This window comes from Mastigoproctus giganteus, chromosome 3 (assembly GCF_048544385.1).
Source record: "Mastigoproctus giganteus isolate SK-2022 chromosome 3, ASM4854438v1, whole genome shotgun sequence".
Classification (NCBI taxonomy): Eukaryota; Metazoa; Arthropoda; class Arachnida; order Uropygi; family Thelyphonidae; genus Mastigoproctus; species Mastigoproctus giganteus.
In genome coordinates, this window is record NC_143577.1 from 155,908,467 (window position 1) to 155,932,482 (window position 24,016).

A 24,016-nucleotide genomic window follows, 5' to 3' on the forward strand; every position below is an offset into this window, starting at 1 on the left:
ATTAAAGGAGGCAGCAAAGGAAGTAAGCAAACCTTTAGCCATAATTATGAGAGCTTCCTTGGACTCAGGGGAGGTACCCATAGACTGGAAATGTGCAAATGTGACCCCAATTCACAAAGGAGGATCAAAGGCTGACACAAGTAATTATAGACCTGTGAGCTTAACTTCTGTTCCAGGAAAATTAATGGAGGCACTGGTTAAAGAAGCACTGCAGGATCATTTAGACAAGACTTCAGTTATAGCTCAGACACAGCATGGTTTTGTTAAGGGGAAGTCTTGCCTGACCAACTTGATTGGATACTATGATGCAGTCACAAAAGAACTGGATGCAGGGAATAACTTTGATATTATATACTTGGATCTTAGAAAGGCTTTTGATACTGTTGCACATGGAAGACTGCTACACAAATTGGAGCAGTGTGACATTGGAGGCAAATTGCTGCTATGGATAAAGGGGTGGTTGAGGGGGAGAAGACAGAGAGTGGTAATCAATGGACACTGCTCATCGTGGACTGATGTTATTAGTGGAGTCCCTCAGGGCTCAGTGTTGGGTCCATTATTGTTTTCTGTATTTATAAATGATATTGATGATGGTATATCGGGCTTAATGTCCAAGTTTGCAGACGATACAAAGGTTGGCAGGGTTGTCAAGGACACTACTGACACTATGCTGCTGCAACAGGATCTGGAAAGGCTGAGCAGATGGGCTGAGAGGTGGCAAATGAAGTTTAACATTGATAAATGTAAAGTACTACACATGGGAAACAGCAAGCCCAGAGCAACGTATCAACTCTGTGGTACTACACTGACAGTGGTAGAGAATGAAAGGGACTTGTGGGTGGTTGTGCAGGCAGATATGAAGTTCTCTGAGCAGTGCAGACGGGCTGCAAGAGTAGCTCATGGAGTATTGTCAATGATATACAGGAATTTTTCCAGCAGGGATAAGGAGGTGATTATTCCATTGTATAAGGCGATGGTCAGGCCACACCTAGAGTACTGTATACAGGTCTGGAGACCTCATTTCAAGAAGGATGTAGAGCTGCTGGAACGAGTACAGAGAAGGGCAACAAGATTAGTGAATGGAACAAAGGGGTGCTCTTACGAAGAAAGGCTTAAGTTTTGCAAATTACAGTGTCTGGAGACTAGGCACCAGCGAGGTGATCTGATAGAGGTGTATAAAGCCTTGAATGGTTTAAGCATGCTCAATGCTGATGGGATTCTTCCTCTAGCTCAGAAAAATCACCTGAGAGGGCATAAATTCAAATTGAGGAAAGACAGATGTAGGATAGACGTGCGGAAATTTGCCTTTAGCCAGCGGGTGGTTGGTTGGTGGAACAGACTTCCATCCCTTGTGGTGGAGGTTGATAGCCTAAATAAGTTTAAGGCTCAGCTGGACAGGTATTTTGAACGAACAGAGGGGTGAAGTGGAAGTGGGTTTTTTTTTTTTTTTTTTTTTGGCTGATGCTGCATAAGCTTGCTTTCTTGCATCAAATGCCTCTACTAATGCTAATGCTAACTATCTTCTTTCAACCTTCAACCCATGCACAATACTAAGTACTATAGGTTCTAATGGTTTCTTTCTTTGGCAATTCTTTACTTTTTATTTAATTTTATTTTATTGTTTATTTTTAGTTATACTTTGCAGTTTACAATATTATATATTATTATTATTAGCTATAGGTTCTAAAAAAAACAAAAAAAGTACCTGTACATAACAATGGTCCTTGAGAATCAAAAAAAAATTAGTATGGAAAACAGTTTACTATCTTACAGTATATTTAACATATATACTTTAAGATAGTAAACTAATTATAAGAAATTTTGGGAGATGTGGTTTCTTTCTTTGGCAATTCTTTACTTTTTATTTAATTTTATTTTATTGTTTATTTTTAGTTATACTTTGCAGTTTACATACAATAATAATAATATATACAATATTATATATTATTATTATTAGCTATATGGTGCAAGGAATCCTGAGGCTTTTGCTGCACAAGCAAATAAAATAAAAAAAAAGAGGGGAAAAAAAAAAAAGAAGAAGAAATCTCTGATTTATCCAGTGAGTGAGAGAGAGAGAGAGAGAGAGAGAAAGAAAGAAAAGTAGAAGGGAATCACCAAGAAAGAGAAGAATGATGATACCTAGTTTAGAACCCTGGGTGTGCCAAGCTTATACTCATCAGATGTGAGCCCCCGGGGTAGAATAATATACCTATGTAAATCTAAGCAGATGCCATTATAGAATTTTTAGTGCGAACCACCTGTTGGGAACCGCTGATCTAGAGTATTACATCTAGCCATATATTACATAAGTAAAGAAATCTTTGATGTTTTTCTTTGCATCCTTTATCAAAGATTTCTCATAATCAGCCTTCACTTGCCTAACCTCCTTTGTGACTTGATTAAAGACTAGCTTTTTTTTTCTACCATAGACTTCTGTGTCGCCTGATAATTTATATGCATCCGATGCATATTTCTTCTCTGCCACGAGTCTCATTAGTTCATTTGACATCCATTTAGGTCTAAATATTGAACAGTATTTTTTAGTTGGTATGAAAAGCCTAGTAGCTTCGAAGATTAATTCATTGAAAGCCAATTCTAAATTCCCATTTAGAATTTGTTGTTTTTAACATCATTAGTTAATCCCATCATATAGAATTTAAAAACTCTCTGAGACCACTGTAGTCACCTTTACAAAAGCAAAAACCCTTCCCTTTACCCTTGATGGTAGTACACTGTGATCGCTGCCACATGTAGTGGTTCCTTTATCTGCAAATTCTTAATACATGAATAATCACTGCTGACTACGTACAAGTTAGTGCAAATGCATCATATTAGTACACAGCCAATTCTAGATTAGCAAATTATTTGCAAAAATGGCATCGTTTAAGTCATATCTTTTCTAGATAAAATTCTAGATTAGCAAATTATTTGCAAATAATTTGCTAATTTAGAATTGGATGTGTACTAATATGATGCATTTGCACTAACTTGTGCATAGTCTAACTCTCCCGCAGCCTGAGGCGTATGCCCTAATGCATTATAATCACTGCTGATAATCAGATCAAGCATTACTCCCTCTGGTTGCTGCTTGAACATGTTGCTGTAGAAAACAGTCATTAGCATTAGTAGAGGCATTTGATGCAAGAAAGCAAGCTTATGCAGCATCAGCCAAAAAAAAACACTTCCACTTCACCCCTCTGTTCGTTCGAAATACCTGTCCAGCTGAGCCTTAAACTTATTTAGGCTATCAACTTCCACGACAAGGGATGGAAGTCTATTCCACCAACCAACCACCCGCTGGCGATAGGCAAATTTCCTCATGTCTATCCTACATCTGTCTTTTCTCAATTTGAATTTATGCCCTCTCAGGTGATTATTCTGAGCAAGAGGAAGAATCCCATCAGCATTGAGCATGCTCAAACCATTCAAGGCTTTATACACCTCTATCAGATCACCTCGCTGGTGCCTAGTCCCCAGACACTGTAATTTGCAAAACTTAAGCCTTTCTTTGTAACAGCACCCCTTTGTTCCATTCACTAATCTTGTTGCCCTTCTCTGTACTCGTTCCAGCATCTCTACATCCTTCTTGAATTGAGGCCTCCAGACCTGTATACAGTACTCAAGGTGTGGCCTGACCATTGCCTTATACAAGTGAATAATCACCTCCTTATCCCTGCTAGAAAAATTCCTATATATCATCGACAATACACCATGAGCTACTGTTGCAGCCCGTCTGCACTGCTCAGAAAACTTCATATCTGCCTGCACAACCACCCCCAGGTCCCTTTCATTCTCTACATCTGTCAATGTAGTACCACAAAGTTGATACGTTGCTCTGGGGTTGCTGTTTCCCATAGTTAGTACTTTACATTTGTCAATGTTAAATTTCATTTGCCACCTCTCAGCCCATCTGCTCAACCTTTCCAGATCCTGTTGCAGTAGCATAGTGTCAGTAGTGCCCTTGACAACCCTGCCAACCTTCGTATTGTTTGCAAACTTGGATATTAAGCTTGATATACCATCATCAATATCATTTATAAATAAAGAAAACAATAATGGACCCAATACTGAACCCTGAGGGACTCCACTAATAACATTAGTCCACGATGAGCAGTGTCCATTGCTTACCACTCTCTGTCTTCTCCCCCTCAACCACCCCTTTATCCATAGCAGCAGTTTGCCTCCAATGCCACACTGCTCCAATTTGTGCAGCAGTCTTCCATGTGCAACCGTATCAAAAGCCTTTCTAAGATCCAAGTATATAATATGAAAGCTATTCCCTGCATCCAGTTCTTTTGTGACTGCATCATAGTATCCAATCAAATTGGTCAGGCAAGACTTCCCCTTAACAAAACCATGCTGTGTCCGAGCTCTAACTGAAGTCTTGTCTAGATGATCCTGCAGTGCTTCTTTAACCAGTGCTTCCATTAATTTTCCTCGAACAGAAGTTAAACTAACAGGTCTATAATTACTTTTGTCGCCCTTTGATCCTCCTTTGTGAATTGGGGTCACATTTGCATGTCTCCAGTCCATGGGTACTTCCCCTGAGTCCAAGGAAGCTCTCATAATTATGGCTAAGGGTTTGCTTACTTCCTTTGCTGCCTCCTTTAATATAACTGGATAGATCCCATCCACCCCAGGTGCCTTTCTTATATTTATCTTCAACAATTTCTCCTCCACTTTACTCTCAGTTATTACAAGGTTCTCTAGCTTACTGCCAGAGTTGAATACACCTCTGGCATTCCCTTCGCTGAATAACTCCTCATGTGTGAATGTTGATGCAAAATATTCATTGTTTGTTAGCTACCTGAGCAGGATCATCAACAGTTGACCCATCGATATAAAGTGGACCAATCTGATTCATCCCCTTCCTTCTAGAGTTTACATAAGTAAAGAACTCTTTGCTGTTTTTCTTTGCATCCCTTGCCAAAGATTTCTCGTAATCTGCCTTTGCCTGCCTAACCTCCTTTGTAACTTGGTTACAGATCAACTTGTATCTATCATAGGCTTCTGTCCTAGTCTTCTGTGTCACGTGTTAATTTGTATGTATCCTATGCATTTTTCTTCTCTGCCATATGTCTCATTAGTTCATCTGACCTCCACTGAGGCCTAAACCTTGAACAATATTTCTTAGTTGGTATGTAAAGCCTAGTAACTTCCAAGATGAGTTCTTTGAATGCTTCCCATTTTGAATTTGCTGTTCGTAACATCATCAGTTGGTCCCACTGTATAGAATTTAAATACTGTCTCAGTCCATTGTAGTCGCCTTTACGAAAGCAATAACCCTTCCCTTTACCCCTAATGGTAGTTACCTCTTTGAGTAAATCCCACTTCAGCACACTGTGATCACTGCTACCTAGTGGTTCATTTACCTGCTGATTCTTAATGCAAGAAGAATCACTACTGATAATCAAATCAAGAGTATTACTCCCTCTAGTTGCCTCCCGAACATGCTTTTGTAGAAAACAATCATCCAATAAATCCACAAAAGCCTTGCTAGTGTGTGAGTGACCAGCCCCCAAATTCCAGTCAATATCTGGGAAATTAAAATCCCCCATTATAAGACTCTCTGATTTACTGGCCCACTCTATTTCCCTGTACAGATTCTTATTATACTCATCAGAGTCATTAGGCCTATAGCACACTCCTACTCTCAATTTTGATCTCCCAATGCTTATGTCACACCAAACTGACTCAATACTGCACTGTCCTGCAATGATAACTGCACTTCCTTGCATTTTATGTAATTCTTAACTAATAGCATAACCCCTCCTCTGTTCCTATCGTGTCTATCCTTTCTGTAGACATTGTACTCCCCAAATTCCATTTCTGCATTCCTTATATCTGTGTGACACCACGTCTCTGAAATCCCCACAATATCTACCTTTGATGTTTTGAGCAATACCTCAAGTTCATCAAATTTATTTACCATAACTCCTAGCATTGGTGTGCACGCAAGTATACATGCACCTGTTCTTTTTCTTAGCTACCCTAACACAACCTATGTGTTTATTTGTACCCCGATGATTCCCAGAAATCTCTGAAATATCCTGCATCTTATTTTCCAGGCTGCGGCTCATTCCAATAGAAACAGTGCAAGAATCACTTTCACCTCTGCCAGTGGCTACTGTTAATCTATTAGTCCTTGTATCCCCCCAATCTAGAAGTTTTCCGACCCACCTAACACTGCCTCGATAGCATCAGCAAACATTCTTGAGCCCTTTCTATTTAAGTGTATCCCATCCCTGTAGAAGCAGTCTCTCCTGTTAACAAGTACAGACCAGGCTGAAAAAAATTCTACCCCTTGAGCCGTGCACAATCTTTCCAGGGCCGAATTGATCGACAGTGCTCTCATCATATACTCCCTCCTATCGTGTCTGGGCAGAATTGCAGACACTTTCAAATTCAACCCTAATTCATGGCTTTTTTTCAACAGTGATCTGTACTTGTTAAGTAATTCCGCCGGTCTCGTACTCTTAATATCATTAGTGCAACGTGTACAACTATATCACCTTTTGTGCCCTTAAAAGATGTTATCCGCTCTACAACGTCATCAACCTTTGCCCCTTGCAGACATACCCTGGTCCTGTCCACCTATCCTTTTTACAAAACATGTTTCCCATTTCCCTGACAAATAGAGTCACCAAGAACTACTAGTTCCTTTGGGGCCAGCGCATTCTGCCTTGGGGCCTGCCGCTGTGTTGCGTGATTACCAAGTGCAAGCTCTGTCATTGGTGTGGGCAGCTGAGAGCTTGATGGGCCCTCACTTTTAATCCTTCGAGGGCATCCAACCTGTCCTTCAAGCTCTCATATAGGCCCATAACAATACTGAGTTGTCGCCTGATTTCCTTACACTCCTTGCATCGCGCGCGCACACACAAAGACATCCCCCATGGCAGTATCATATCCCGTACCTGATGCTCCACAAACATCAAGCAAGTAGTGCATTTTAATAAGCTGTGATTCAGAGGGCAACTGCTCTCCTCAGTTCTCCCCTGAGCCACAGCACTCCCATTAGCTTGAGCCTTTTGCTTTGCTGCTCTGGTCTGAGTCTGAGTCATCCAATAAATCCACAAAAGTCTTGTTAGTGTGTGAGTTACCAACCCACAAGTTCCAGTCAATATCTGGAAAGTTAAAATTCCCCATTACAAGACATTCTGATTTATTGGCCCACTCTATATCTATTCACAATTGTTTGTTGTACTCATCAGAGCCATTAGGCCTATAACAAACTCCTACCCTCATTTTATCTTTCCCAGTGCTTATGTCACACCAAAGTGACTGAACATTGCACTGTCCACCATTGTCACCTGGATGCAGTTCCTTAGATTTTGTGTTTCTTAATTGACAGCATAACCCCTCCTCCCTTCCTATCCTGTCTATCCTTTCTGCATATTGTACTTCCCAAATTGCAATTATATACTACTTTTATCTGTGACACCATGTCTCTGATATTCCCACAATATATGCCTTTGATGTTTTGACCAGCACTTCAAATTCATCAAATTTATTTACTATACCTCTAGCATTGGTGCAAGAGGTGCATGCAAGTATACATGCACCTGTTCTTATTCTTAGTTACCCTAACACAGCCCATGTATTTGCTTGTTCCATGATGACTAACAGAACTTGCCCTCTAGGCTACTCCTCATTCCATTAGAAGCAGTTGAAGAATCACTTTCGCCTCTGCCTGCGGCTACAGTTAATCTTTTAGTCTGTGAATCCACCCAAGCTAGCGTTGTCCAACCCACCTAACACTGCCTCAATAGCATCAGCAAATATTCTTGCACCCTTTCTATTTAAGTGTATTCCATCCCTGTAGAAGAAGTCTTTCCTGTCAACGAGCACCGAGCACGCCGAAGAAAAAAATTCTGTCCCATCAGCCTTGCCCAATCTCTCTAGGGCTGAATTGATATGACAAGGTTCTCATCATATATTCACTCCTATCTTGTCTGGGCAGAATTTCAGACACTTTCAAATTTAACCATGCAAAAAAGCAAGCTTATCAGCCAAAAAAAAAAAAAAAAAAAAATCCCATTTCACACATCCATTCACTCCAAATGTCTGTCTGGTTCTGCCTTCAACTTATTTAAGTTGTTGACCTCCACTACACTACAACAGATGGAAGTTTGTTCCAACTCTCAACCACCCGCTGGCTAAATTCAAATTTCCCCACATCTATTCTACATTTGTCTCTCTGCAATTTGAATTTATGTCCCTTGAGGTGAGTAATCTGGGTAAGAGGAAGATTCCCATCAGTATTGAGCTTGCTCAAACCATTCAAGGCCATATTCACCTCTTTTTTTTTTTTTCAACATCGACCTGTACTTGTTAAGTAAATCTGCAGATCTCTTACTCTTAAGGTCATTAGTGCCAATCTGTACAACAAGAACACCTTTTTGTGCCCTTAAAAGATGATATCTGCTGTACGTCATCAACTTTTGCCTCTGGCTGATGTACCATGGTCCTGTTGCACCTATCCTTTTTGCATATTTTTGCACCTATAATTTTCATAAGTGACATCGACAAAGGGATAGATAGTGTGATGTCAGAATTTGCAGATGAATGTAAAGATTGGTAGAGTCATTAATGATCAGTGCCAAGCAGCACACTACTTCGGGATCACTTGAATAGACTTCAAAGATGGGCAGAGAAGTTTCAGCTATATTTTAATGCTGGTAACTGCAAGGTTTTACACTTGGTGCATAGCAACCCACAAATAAATAATACACTTGGTGGGATTGAATTAAAAACAGTGGAGGAGCAAAGGGATCTGGGAATTACAATACAGGTAGATATGAAAGGCGGTCATAATCTCATTGTATAAGGCAATTGTAAGAATACGCTTGGAATATTGTGTTGAGGTATGGAGACTTCACCTGAAAAAAAGACTTTGAGCTACTGGAAAATGTCCAAGAATGGGCAGTTCGAATTGTCAGATCGGCAGAAGGATTACCATATGAGGAAAGATTGATTATGTGGGCTACGGAGCTTGCAACCAGGCACCTCAGAGGTGACCTGATTGAGGTTAATAAGGCTCTGAGAGGGATTAGTAAAATGAACGAAGGTGAAATCCTCACCATTCTAAAGAATTCCAGAACTAGCGGTCATAAATTCAAATTACAGGGATTGAGGTTCAGATTACATTGTAGGAAGTTTTCTTCTAGCCAGCGAGTCGTTGATTGCTGGAACAAGTTGCTCATTCAGGTACTTGAGGCTGATAGTTTGAATAAATTCAAAGTTAAATTGGGTAGTTACCTATGTGAGGAGGGAAGCATATAATTTGTATTTTCTTATCTACTTGGTTGGTTTTTTTTTTTTTTGCCAGTGCATCAAAAGCCTGTATCTTCCTTGCACTATATGGTGAATACTATTACTATATTAAAAAAGTGCTGCAGACAGGTTAAAGATTTGGATACAAGAGACCCTGGTTCACACTTTATTTTCACTTCCGTAAGTTGCATTTTTTAGGAAATATGCTTGGGGGAAGGAGTTATTCCAGAGACCAAAAGTAGTGATCATTAATGGATGCCAGCTGGGTAATTGTGCACCGACTGATATTTGGTTTGCAACCCATGCTATAGTTTTTATTGAAAGAAGTTAGTAGTAGGCTAGTGCCACGGATCTTTTTCATATGGGTAAGCTTCCTTGGGGATCACGCAGGAGTCGGAATTGGAGTCCAAGTCCCCTAATTGGAAAAGGGCTTTGGCCCAGTGAGGCATTTTCATCCGTGCCTGTGTTGGTTCTGAATGCTCCTGATTAAGTGCTGGTACACCAAAAGATGCTTTGCATAAAGGACAGTAGTTAAAGGAGTGTTTATTTTTGCATCAATCAAACAACTAAGGTCGTGAGGTGTCAGTATATAATGCTTGTAAATTGCATGTATTGTATTGTCTGCCTTGTTTGCTTTAGGTGCCTCTGTAGCCAGGTGGGAAGGAGCAACAGTGCGTAGCACACGCTTCTTGATTAAACCGGGGTTCGAGTCCGTCACCACCAAATACGGAGGATGCGGAAAGGTCAGGGAATGACCACCGCATATTCCCGGAGCAATATGGCCTTAGTTGCTAATGCTCCTAAAAACCAAACAACAACAGCCTTGTTTGCTTTTAAAAAACCTGAGTTACCAGACCTTAACCACAATGCTATCTGAAAGACTGTTAGTATGGAGACAAGGTGTAAAGAAATACTTTTTTTAAAATTCTTTTGAAGTCCATGTTTTTCAGATACTAGGATTGATTGGTTGCATGTTGAGAAATTTGAGGAAGAAATTTTTTTAACCCAAACTAGCTGAAAGGGAAAAAAATCAAGGTTAACAGTCTGGTTTTTTTTAGGCTATCAAAGCCCATGCTGTTCTAGTAGGATGGATTGTTTGATGGTTGTGAGACCTGGTTTCTGCACCGATATATTTGTTCTAGCTTCCCAATTCCTCTTTCATGCTGAAATAGGAACGCACATACTCACTTTCCTGCCTGCATATGAGAAGGATTAGCATGAATCCTTTTATTCAAAATAAATGGATAAAAATTTTCTTTTTTCAAAATTTTTGCATTCCTCTTTACTAAGATGCCAAATTTTTTTGTTTCCTGAACCTTTTAAAAAAAAATTACATTTTAATGGTGTAAAAAAAGAGGAATAGCTCCTAAATTTACTTGTTTGAACAATTCTCACTTACTATTTGTACTTCTGAGATGCACCAGCTGTTAGCTTTAACTACTCACAGAGGCAGCTTACTCCAGTGATTAACAACTTGCTGGCTAAAGTAAATCTCGTACAATCCATTCTGTAACTTTTCCACCCTTAGAATATAAATGTAAAATTTTACACCACTCTTACAGTGGAATGTAAAATGAATGAAGGTGTATTTTACCTTCATTCATTTTACTATCCTCTTTCAGAGGCTGTAAACCTCAGTCAGAATCCTACTAAGGTAGCTGGTTATCAAGTGCTGCATTTCACACATATTTGAAGTTGCTCTTCATATGGGCATCCTTTTGCCAAACTCACTAGATGCATTGCTTGTCTTTGGAAATTTTTTCAATAACTTTTGCTTTAAATGCAGCCTGTGAATACAGTATACCTGGATACAGTATTCCAATTACCTCATACAATGGAATTATAGCCTCCTTATCTCTACATTATACATGAGTCAATACATTTTCTGACCCCAAAGTCCAAAACTGATAGTCTTATACTTGAAGTTTATTTGAGAATCAACATTGAGAATTTATGATATAACATAGGAGAGTTCAATTAAAAAGAGTAGGAAAAAAAAAAAAGGGATTTTGAGACCTAGGCAGATAAAGTTCATGCAGTGCAGATGGGAAGCAAGTACAGTTGACCCCACTTTTGGGCCTTGAGAAGTCAGAAAATGTATGGGTCCATATGTTTTCTGATTTCTTGATTTCTGAGTTTAAAAAATTCTGAGTTCATTATAATCTGCATAAGTTGATATTAGAAAGTATGCTTTGAAGGTATAGCCAAAGCTGTCCGATTTTGTATATTTTAGCATAACAAAATGGATGAACTATTCAAAACTAAACTAATGCACCATAAAATCCTTAAACAACCAACCAGTCAAAACTAAATCTAAAATCTTTTTTGGGCAACAAATGTGGAATATTTATATTAACATAATTTTTAAGATCACAGATACTATTTATCGCTCACCTTAATATTAAATAATTAAGCAAATGTTTGAAATTGTTTCTTGTGACTGTTAACCCATTTTCCCGACACTTTTGCATACCTATTCTGCTAGTTTCTTCTACAGCTCTGACAGCAGGTATTTGTCACAGTCTGTAAACTGCTGTAAAAACAGTGCTGTTAGGATCATTGCAGTGATATTCACTGTAACAGAGACATAAATCCAAATGGCATATAAATTTTAATTTGTTTTGGTTTAACATATTCAGAAAATAAAAATAAAAGTCATTTATTGAATAAACATACCAATGTAAATTTAGAGCATAAAATTTAAAGCTGTAACATATACAGCTAACATACTAGTAGTGCATTAGCATCATTTCAGTATGTAGCTGTATTAAGGCAAATTGGGGTTGCATACAAAGCATCATAACAGTACATCTAATATTGTGAATCACTTTGCAAGCTGACTTATACTTGCATCCTTGATATATGCAGATTTTCCCTAAAAGGCTAAGTATACTGCTATTGATAGTAACTTTTTGAGTGGTCTCATCAGGTAATCATATTTTGAAGACTTGTCTCAAAGTGGTGGGCAAGTTGGCTTGTGGGCACCCTCAGTGTAAGAGCTGACAATCTAGCTGTGACTTGGTTCTATATCATGAGAGATGTCACAGCAAAGTATACAACTGATACATTGATGGAGTTTGCATAAATGGCATCATTATAATGCATCTGTACTGTACATCCTTAATGAGTTGCTTTACTCTTAGAAATACTTTCAGGGCAATTAAAGTGACTCTCAAGTGAGCATATAGCAAGAAACTTAACTGCCTAAGCTTGTAGTTGTATCTCATTTTTGGATTTAATCCAGAATCTTGGGATGACCTCCAGTCAATATCTCATATTTCAGCAATTTACTGATCTCTTATGACTAGCATGGTGAATGTGACCAGTTTTCTTCCATGCCACTTGGAAAAGGTCTAGGTTCAATTCCTGTATAGGTGGGAGGATCTTTTATGGGCACTTTCATTCCATAGCTGTTAGTTGATCTCAGGATAGGAATGCATAGTTTTTCATTCAGCAAAGACAGACAAACTTTCCACAGAATAGGCATAATCTACAGACAGAGATGTATTGAAAACATTCTAAAACAACCCAACACAACTTAATTTGCCAAACAGATTTGACTTCAGAATTTATGAATACAAAATTACAGTATGAAAGATGTTTTTTGAGTACAGTAACTTTTTTTTTTTTTTTTCAATTTATAAAAAATTTCTTTGTAAATTACCAAACTTCAAGCCTCTCTCAGGTAATGCTTTTATATCAGTTAAATACAATGTTATTGTGTATAGAGAACAGCCAAAATAATCATGTCATTACTAGAGTAGCAGTGTGCTTATTCTCAGTTCACAATGAATTGCCATAATTTTTTGTTATTAAGATTTATAATTTTACTCGGTGATTATTATTTCATTGCTATGTGTACAATTTTTGTTGATATAAAATCAACAAAAATGTCTTGTAACATTTTTTTGGTTTTTTTGCGTTATTTTATTTAACTAAAGATATTGTTGGCCAACTGTTTTTTAGCTTCATTTCTCTGTAATTTGTGTTTTCTAGCTTTGGGAATTATTCTCTTACTAGATTTCAACAAAACTTCTAATATAACATATGGCATGGGATCACCGGTTATGGGTGTAGTAAAATATCATTCTCCTGTTTTCTGATAAAAGTTGGGAGTAATACATAGCAATAAAATTTACTTTATCAAACACAATTTTATTTTATGTTGTTATTTATATTTATTTATTTTTTTCTCCCCAGGACTGTTTCAGTTTTAACAGAACTAATGAGAAATTCAGATACTGCTGAAATATTTAAGGTGACTAGTAATTTATTTTTAAAGATTGTCTTCTGAGCCTTTTACTTTATTTTTAATATTTAATTTAATTGTTTTTTTTTTAAGTGTACAGCTTTTTGCTGGCCATCATTATATAAAATATTTTATTTTATTGTATTTTTTAATAGGAAAGACAGACTGCATTACATCACAGTTTGCCACTTGGTTCTTATCTTCTAAAACCTGTTCAAAGGATTTTAAGATATCGGCTTCTTCTTGAGGTAAATCTTTAAATTTTCATCTTCTCTTACAGGGAACTCATTCTGTAATGATTCTAATTACTTCATTCTCTTTTGATAGATCGTATATCCTTCCTTCCTTTCTCTCTTTCTTCTCCTGCAAGTACAAAACTTTGAATATTTAATATAGCAAAAGTTAACCAATGGATTCTCATTATGATACCTTAAAATTTCTTTAATTTGAAGTTGCTAGTTGTATAATCATTCTCGCACTGCATTGCACTGCACTACACTGCACTAAAAGGATCAAAATTGCTATCATCACCTTCTTTTATATGAGTTCTCAGATTCTGATTCTTTATCTGATTTCATGAGCAACTTCCTTTTGTTTTCTCTTTTTGAACACCTCTACAAGTTACTATTACATTAAAATATACCTTATAAATCTGAAAGCAAAACCAAAACAAAGTATTTGGTTTTGTTTTCAGATTTATAAGGTATATTAGCTCTAACTTCATAAAAAAATACATTTTCTCTTTATATTCTGCAATGGCCACAGGGGATCAGAGGAATGTATAATAGTAGTAGTTGTTTACAAGGATAATATTATATAGTGAGGAAAAATTCTATAGGTGGTTGAATGTACTCACTAGCTTCCCCCCCCCCCTCTCATTTTGTATATCTTTCAGCAACGCAACGTAATTCATGGTGTGACTGCTGAAAGTAAGCATTGCTGTATTTAGACTAACACTTTGTTGATGAGAAGAGGGTAGCATTGTAGCACGAGTGTAACTTTTCATTTTAAAAATTATTGCTTAAAGATTGCTGTGTTTTTTTTTTATTGTTGTCTGGACTTCTCATTTTCAAAAAAAAAAAAAAAAAAAAAAAAAAACCCCAAAAAATGTAAATTTGCTGAAAATTAAAAAGAAACATTTTAGACATGAATTATTGATGTGAATCTGATATTCCTTTCCATTTCTAATTGACTAAATGTACAAAATTTTAAATTGGTGCATGGGCATATATTTCTGCTTATTATGTGTGCAGACAACTGAAAAAAAAAAAACAAAAAAAACACATTCTAATAACCAGGTATAGTGATCACTGGTTATTAGAATCATCCACTTTAGAGAATCGAATTTCAAAAAACCGATTCAAATTGATAAAATCCACTACACTTTCATTGTTTATCAGAATCACATCTTCGGTTATAAGAATCAATTTTGAATGCCACTGATATTTTTCTAAAGCATACTTCTGGAGGTTACAACCATAAAACACTAAAAACAATTCACAGTTTTTGTTTTATTGGACCTTTTTGTTTGTATAATCTGTTATAAATGGGTAGTTACAGCTTTAACAGAAGAAGAAATTGCCCAGTCTGTTACTGAAAATTTCGTCAAGTAGGAGGAAAATAATCATGAACTCGAACGAATTCCAGTTACAAAATGGCAAACTCGTGAAGTTATAGTCATCCTGAGGAGAGCACTGGGAGAAATTGGTGCAAGTGATCGTGAATATAGATTGTTAACCCCAGGGGCTTACATCTGGTGATTATGGGCTTGGCAAACCCAGGGTCCTGAGCTGGATATCATCATTCTTCTTTTTTTTTTTGGTGATTCTTCTCTCTCTCTCTCTCTCGACTTTCTTTTTCTTTTTTTTTTTTTGGGTGGTGCAGCATAAGCCTCATCCTTCCTTGACACATATGGCTAATAATAATACAGTACAGTATTGAAAAATCTGAAAATAGACTTTGTAGTGATAATTTAAAGCAACCTAAAATAAGTGACTATTTAAAGTTACGTATAATCATGTTACAAAGTATTTATGTTTAATATGTATATTAATTAAGCTATGAACATAACATAAGTATAAATTTATTTTTATTTTTTTAACCTGTGGATAATATTCTTCTGATTTTCATGCATCATTTAATTGGTAATAAACTTTTGGTAATGAAGTGTAAATTTGTGCTTTATATCTTTATTTTTATAGCCTGTGTTTACAAAGGAACTGGATGCAAAAAATAATTTTGATATGTACTTGAATTTCAGGAATGCTTTAGACACTGTTGTGCGTAGAAGACTACTGTACAAATTGGAGCAGTACGCTACAATGGATAAAAGGGGGATTAAGCAGGAGAGAGAAGGCAGACAGTGGTAATCAATGGACACTGCTCTTCGTGGACTAATATTATTAGTGGAGTTCCCCAGGGTTCGGTGTTGGGCCCAGTGTTGTTTTTTATGTTTATCAATATATTGATGAAGGTATATCAGGCTTAATGTCGAAGTTTGCAGATGATACAAAGGTTGGCAGGATTGTTAATGACAGTAATGGCAGTGCACTACTGCAACAGGATCTAGAAAAGTTGGGCAGATGCACTGAGAAGTGGCAACTGAAGTTTTAACATTGATAAATGTGAAGTATTGCATATGGGTAGAAGTAACCCCAGAGAAACGTACCAACTGTGTGGTGTACTACACTTAAGGAGGTAGAAAATGAAAAAGACCTGGAAGTAATTGTGCAGCCAGATATGAAGTTTTCTAAGCAATGCAGACAGGCTCTAGGGCAGGTCATGGGGTGTTCTCAATGATATACAGGAATTTTGTTAGCAGGGAAAAGGAGGTGATTGTCCCTCTGTATAAGGCAATGGTCAGGCCACGCCTTGAGTATTTTGTGCAGGTCTGGAGGCTTCATTTTAGGAAGGATGTAGATTTGCTTGACCGTGTACAGAGAAGGGCAACAAGATTGGTGAGGGGAATGAAGGGATCCTCTTACCAAGAGAGGCTTAAGTTCTGCAAATTGCAGCAGCTGGAGACTAGGCACCTGGGAGGTGAGTGATCTGATTGAGGTTATATAAGGTCTTGAATGGGTTGAGAAAGCTGAATTCTGATGGGATTCTTCCACTTGTTCAGATTACGAACCTAAGGGGGCATAAATTCAAATTAAGAAAGGACAGATGCACGAAATTTGCCTTTAGCCAGCAGGTGGTTAATTGCTGGAACAAACTTCCATCTGTCGTTGTGGAAATTGATAGGTTAAATAAATTTAAGGAGGAACTGGACAAATATTTGGAGGGGATTGTTTTGTAATTTTTTATTTTTTTTTGGCTGATGCTGCATAAGCTCATATACTTGCTTTCTTGCATCACATGCCACTATTACTATTCCAAAATTCTGGCATATTATAGCCTTAGTTGCTAATGCACCAATAAAATCAAATCAAATTCCAAAATTCTTATTAAATTTTGTCAGCTGTATAATTCCCTTGGTATTCAGTTTAATAAATAATGTAACACACACTGTGGAAAAACTGTTTAAAAAAAAAAAAATATATATATATATATATATATATATATATATATATACAGGGTGTCTCAAAAATATTGGTACAAACGTTTTGGGGAGGTAGGTAACATCTAAAGGAATGTGAATCGCATAAGAACCCATAACCGGAAACGTCACGGGAAAGTAGTAGTAGAGGCACAGGAAGCAGAAACGACACAAGACAGTAATTAGTGATTTATAGTAATTTGTCATTAGTGATTTTAGTAATTTGTCATAATATTAACAATGGAATACGAGATGGATGCATTTCATGATGTTACAACAGATGCTCGAAGGTTCCACCATGAGATGCGATGCATGCGTGACACCGACGCAGCATGGATTGGCGGACACAGTCGAACACACCTGGAATTTCTTTGACAGTAGCAGCAGTGCAGATGAGTCTTGCCACGAGATCTATTTCCGTTTCCACAGGCAATTCATACACGATAGATTTGAGGTCCCCCACAGAAAGAAATCAAGGCTCGATAAATAAGGTGAGCGTGGGGGCCATGCAACGGGTCCACCACGGCCAATCCATTGATGCCCAAAACGCCTGTTCAAATAGTCACAAACACACCATTCATAATGGGCAGGCACCCCGTCATGTTGAAACCAAATGTTGCATCTCACATATGCTGAAACATCGTCAGGTAACCCTGGTAAAACTTGTTCAAGAAAAATCCGATATTTAGAGGAGTTCATGCTTGATGGTAACAGGTATGGGCCGACTAAGCAGTCACCGACCATACCTGTGCACACATTTATTGCGAAGCGATATTGTGCCGCATGGGGGCGCACACCGTGTGGGTTGTCATGAGCCCACACATGAGCATTGTGCTGATTGAATAAGCCTTCCCGAGTGAAATAAGCCTCATCCGTGAACAAAACATAGGCTGGAAAATTCAAGTCTTGAACGCTTTCTTGGAGAAACCACTGCGCAAAAGCCACACCTACAGGATGATCTTGGGGGAGCAGTAACTGAACCCTTTGGAGATGAAAGGGGTGTAAGGAATCATCGTGCCAGACACGCTGTAACGAGACACTCGTAAAGCAGAGGCAACGGCACGCGTGCTGGTAGTAGGATTATTCTGGACGGCATTCAACATACTTTCTTTCATGGCGTGAGTTCGCGTCGAACGTGGTCTGCCCACACTACTCCTGTTACCTCTAAATGTCCCATAATCGCACAAATTTTGATGCACACGCGCAAAGAAACAGTGGTCCGGTACATGTCTGTCTGGGAAGCGTTCTCCATAAATTTGTTGAGCGGCTCGTCCATTGCCCTCTGCTAATCCATACACTAGGTGGATGTCTACCAACTCACAGTTCGTATATCGATGCATGCTCTTCATGCGACGACTACTGCTTGAATGAGTAAACCAGAAATTTTCCCTCTCGCAAACTGATGAACAGCGCCGTGTACTGACTTACGGTGACGTTTCCGGTTATTGGTTCCTATGCAATTCACATTCCTTTAGATGTTACCTACCTCCCCTAAATGTTTGTACCAATATTTTTGAGACACCCTGTATATATATATACGTGTTTGTGTAAACCTCCGCTTTACAATTGGTTCACTGTACAATTAAATCACGTTACAATGGACTCACCATAGTAAAGTACCGGTCACTGTACGATGTGTATTAAGTGGCGGTCATTTTGATCACGTTTGTGAATTGAATTTTAATTCTATTAAACAGCGATTCTAATTAGCGAAAATAGGAGGAATATTATCCACAGGCTATAAAAGCAAAGATATATTAAGTACAAATTTACCCTTTATTACCAATTAAAAAATTATTTTTTATTACCAATTAAAAAATACGTGATAATCGGAATAATACGAACTAGTTGACATTTCTGTTCACTGACATTTGTGGGTGGGGGTGAAAATTTAAAACAGTAAAAAGATAAACAATCGATAACAAAGAACACAGCACACACAAATTGCAAGTAACACAATATGTGCAAGTGAGAATGGAGTAACAAGTTATGCAGCCTTAAAAATAGGAATGAAGGGAGGGTTCTGAAAATTAATTTTTTTATATAATTGAAGATTTTATGGAAGTATAAACACATTTCACCATAATAATCCACAGAATTCCAGCTGTCAGTATTATCGCAAATTCAGTAAGATTGAGTTTGTTATCCGTTTATGAAAGATTGCACTAACAGAAAAGCCCAATAAACAGGTGAATGCTAATTGTTTTTATTGTTTTATGGTTGTGACCTCCAGAAATCCGGCCGAACCACGTGGTACGGTCGGAGACAATCATAGGGTAATCTCCAGTGCTGTGTTCTCCTGCCCTGATTAAGCAAAGTAAACCCAGGCTATTTTCTCAATTGAGTTCTGTTTTTTAAGATTTGCCCCAAATATACTGCTGCCCCGATTAACCGGAATCCACTGTATATATAAAAATGTATATATCCACTTGCATGGTCTTTTCATTGAAGCCCGATTCAAGTCATTCAGCCTACGCATGAAGGGAATGTCAGCAAAAGTGTAGCAAAATATCATGACCTCGGGGTGATCTTTGAAGAAAAGTTATGCTTCAATTAACAGCTTGACCATCTGCATCGTGAAATGAGCCGAAATTGCTGGAATGCGAAACAGAACCTTCTGTATGTCACAAACCCACATACTACCAAGAGGTACATCCAGACTATCATCTTCCAAGGCATCCTCTGCAGAGCAGAAATTTGGGGTTCTGCTACCAAAACTACACTAAAGCCACTATATGCAGCTGAGTTTTGGTTACTTAAATGGATCACATGGAAGTCTAATTTACCTCCACAGCAGCAAACAACAGTGATGGCCATGACTGCTGGTCTGGAACATTGCCAGTGAAGATGGAATAGTGACGCTTAACTTTCACTATGAAGATGCTCATGGGAAAAATCTCTGTCCTCAACATCCAGGACATGATCCGCTGGAGAGATCCTCCTCCTGTGCTGAGAGCAAAGCCACAGTTGTGCTTGACCCATGGGAGACGGCACATGTCTGAAAGGTTCCTCCCAACACAAATAATAATGATGATGATACAATTTCTGGACATTGAACGAGTAATTGTATCATCAAGTAGGATGACGAATCTGAACTGTAAAAATATATCTCTGAAAAACTCTGTCTGTGCCATTGTGTTCTGTGAACCACAAATCTTGTAATTTAGATGTATGGAGAACTGGTTCACATGACACCTGTTCATGGATTTTATTTTATTTATTAATTTTGTTATTTTTCATTGTTCTTATTTATCTTGTTATCTTATTTTATTGTATTACTATCCATGTGAAACTCCTGGCAGCATGCCGTGACGGGGGCATTATTGTATTGTGTCCTTACATACAATAAAGATTAATCTTATATCCAGGAATTAGAAAATATGTCTGATTTTTAATCATTAATTAAAGGGTAACTCAGGAGCATTATGTTTTTGAGCGACAACTGTCAGGTCCACACCACCACTGCAGGATTAAGAGAGTATTGATAGTGGCAAAGGATGTAAGGAACAAATTTACACAGCAGCAGTTAAAAAAAAAAAAAAAAACCCTACCTGCCTCATCTGTCTGTCAGCTCTGATAATTTCTGTCCGAGCTTTCCTTAAATTTATTAAAACTACAGCAAGAACATCAGATGGAAATTTTTTAGCATTAGTAGCAGAGGCCATCATCCAAAAGAAAAAAAAAAAATCTTCCCACAGCACCTGTTCATCCTCTTTAATAATTATCAAATTATATTTTGTCTAGTTCTTCCTTGAATTTATTCAAACTATTCACTTCTACTGCACCAGGTGGAAGTTTGTTCCAACAATCAACTACACACTGGGTGAAAGCTAATTTCTGCCTTTTTATAATGCAGTCATTCTTCCTCAATTTAAATATTTGTCCCCTCATGCTTGTTGTCTTGCTCAGACAACAAGCATGAGGGACAAATTGGTCCTTGAGGTTGTCACAGACATTCTCCCAGGTTGCAAGTGCAGCCATACAAGCTGCACTTGCAACCTGGGAGTCTAAAATGCTGATGGAACTGATATTCAGGTGACACTCAAGTCAAGTGGACCCAATTTCGGCAAAGTCCGGACAGTCTGTGACAGCCATATCCTCTGCTTGCACCTTCTCGATGGTGGGACTGTTAGTAATCCTGGGTATAACCTCCATGCACAGGTACATGGTTGGTGACGACCCAGGTGTGAACCAACGTAAGCAGGGGTCGAGGAGTGGTGCCCACACCACATGGAGGAATGCCGCCCCTCTGTGTTACCAGGCAGTACTAGGTGGTAGATGACTCTCATTAACCAGTGCAATATCACCACTTTGCTTATTGGAGGCTTGAAGTGGTGGAACCCATGTTTAGTTTCTAGCTCTAAGTTCCGGTCAACCCTTCCCTATCTCTTCCATCATGCAGTATGATTGATGACTTTTGAGGTTATGATGAACGTCGTGGCGAGATCCAATATTCCTTACATTTCGAGGGTACAGCTCTAAAACGGTGTTCGCAGGCTGGCCTCTAGTTAGTACACCGAACTGAACCTATTGGTAACTCTCGAGGAGGCTTCCAGATCAGCTAATGTATAATCTTGCTGCCTCTACTCTGCCAGATAGTGACTGGAGGAAGTCCGAGTAGTGTGTATGCGGGGAGCATTGTCGATGCCATATTATGTCAAGGATCTGGGTATATTCTTACCATGTGTATGCCATATCCAAATATTTCATTACTTCATACAGCATGTTCCACCCACTATTTCTTACTATTGAATACACCATGAATTGTCAAACTAATAGAGCAAGCTTATCTGCGAAAAGATATAAACCTCCCAAGTACTTCCTAATTCATTTCACAAATATACGTGTTCTCACTTGTAATCTCAACGATGTCCATTTCCACTTGCAGTCTGCCAAACCCCCATATACTTTTTTTGACAGAATCTCAGTTATCGGTTGATTCAACTACTGCTCATCTCAGATGCCCAGATTATTCGCTGTATGATTTCTTTCGCCTCAAAGGTAGTACTTGTGCATATGTCCATTCTGATATTCCCTGTCAGAGACTTGGAAATTTGGAATCTACTCTCTTTGATCTTCTTTGGTTTAAAATCTCTCTACCTCATTGTGTCAAATTCATCTGTTGTCTCTACCGTTCTCCCAACTCCACTAATCACTTGGAGCTCTTTGACTTCCTCTCTTTGCAACTTGACTTTCTCCAGTCCAACTTTCTTAACAGTGAGGTAATTTTTCTTGGTGATTTTAATGATCACAACTCCTGCTGGCTTCCGTTTTCTAGTCACACCGACCCAGCTGGTCGAGATTCTGAGGCTATTGTAATTACTAATGACCTTGCACAGATTGTTCAGTTACCTACAAGAATACCGGACAGCCAACACGATTGATCTTTTATCACAAACAACCCTTCTAAGTACACGGTCGAAGCGAGAGGTCCTTTTGGCACTTCAGATCACAAGTTGGTGATTGTCTCTTCTCCAATGGAACCTTTATCTCATGGCTATTCCCAACCTTGTGTTGTTTGGCATTACAAGAATGCAAAATGGGATGAACTACGAGATTTCTTTTCTTCTTTTCCTTGGTCGGATTACTGGTTCAAAACTTCCGATGTCAACATTGGCACAGATCGTGTCAGTGAAATTATTCTTGCAGGAATGGAATCCTTTATCCCACACTCCACTTTAAAATCTCGTCCTTTTTCTAAACCTTGGTTTTCCAATAAATGTGCTAAGGCTGTTCAAGAGAAGAACGTTGCATATTGTAATTGGCTTGTTTCTAATTCTTCAGTTTCATTTTCTGCCTACACCAAAGCTCGCAAGAATTGTAAAGCAGTTATTAATCAGTCCAAACTAGAGTTTGAACAGGCTAAGAGTAGAAAACTTGCTTCTTCCCCTAACGGTAGCCGAGCATTCTGGTCCCTTGCCAAAGCTATTGGCTGCAACTTTTGCCCATCTCTGCTCCCACCTCTGTCCAAACCAGATGGTTCTGTTGTCACTTCAGCCAAGGATAAAGCTGACCTGCTAGCATCCCATCTTTCTTCCAAATCATATATTAATGATCTTGGTAAAACACCTCCCACCATTCCCAACATGCTCCATTCAATGCCTCCTGTGGTCTTCCGTCAAAATGATGTCCGATGGATTTTGACAAATCTTGATGCTAAGAAAGCTCCAGGTCCCGATGGTATTTCACCACTTGTTCTCAAAACCTGTGCTCCTGAACTTAGTCCTATTTTTTGTTGCCTTTTTACACTTTCTTATTCCAAAGGTGTTGTTCCTTCTGCTTGGAAATTTGCTCATATCCAGCCAGTTCCTAAAAAGGGTGACAAATCCCACCCATCCAATTATTGTCCCATTACAATTACTTCTACTCTTTCTAAAGTAATGGGGAAATCAATTAACCGCCAACTCTTAAACTACCTAGAAACCATCCGTCTTATCAATGATCGCCAGTATGGATTCTGTCAGTGTCGATCCACTGGTGATGTTCTGGCTTATGTTACCCATTTATGGACTAATTCAATGGAAAGGTTCGGTGAAACACAAGTAGTGGCTCTTGACATCTCAAAGGCTTTTGATCGTGTTTGGCATAAAGGTCTTCTAAACAAGCTTCCATCTTGTGGTTTGCTAACTGTTTTTAGTAATTGGTTATCCAGGTTTCTCACTGAGGGTGATTTGCTGATGCTATCGAGGCAGCGTTATGTGGGCCGGAAAACTGCTAGCTTGGGGGGAGACAAAGACTATAATAGATTAACAGTAGCCACTGGCAGAGGTGAAAGAGATTATTGCAGTGCTTCTATTGGAATGAGCAGAAGCCTGAAAAACAAGATGCAGGATATTTCAGAGACTGCTGGGAGTCATTGCGGTTCAAGTAAACACATGGGTTGTGTTAGGGTAGCTAAGAATAGAAACAGGAGTTTAGTAAATAAATTTGATAAATATGAGGCATTGGTCAAAACA

At 38.4% G+C, this 24,016-nt stretch overlaps 1 protein-coding gene across 1 annotated transcript in view; it reads left to right on the forward strand.

Moving 5' to 3' along the window:
• The window catches only part of LOC150088345 (uncharacterized), a 521,190-nt gene that overhangs the window by 391,455 nt on the left and 105,719 nt on the right, over positions 1-24,016 (forward strand). Inside the window, exons 5-6 of the mRNA XM_090370129.1 lie at positions 13,474-13,531; positions 13,678-13,770. Of these exons, the coding sequence (XP_090226255.1) occupies positions 13,474-13,531; positions 13,678-13,770 (151 nt within the window). The remainder of the gene's footprint in view (positions 1-13,473; positions 13,532-13,677; positions 13,771-24,016) is intronic.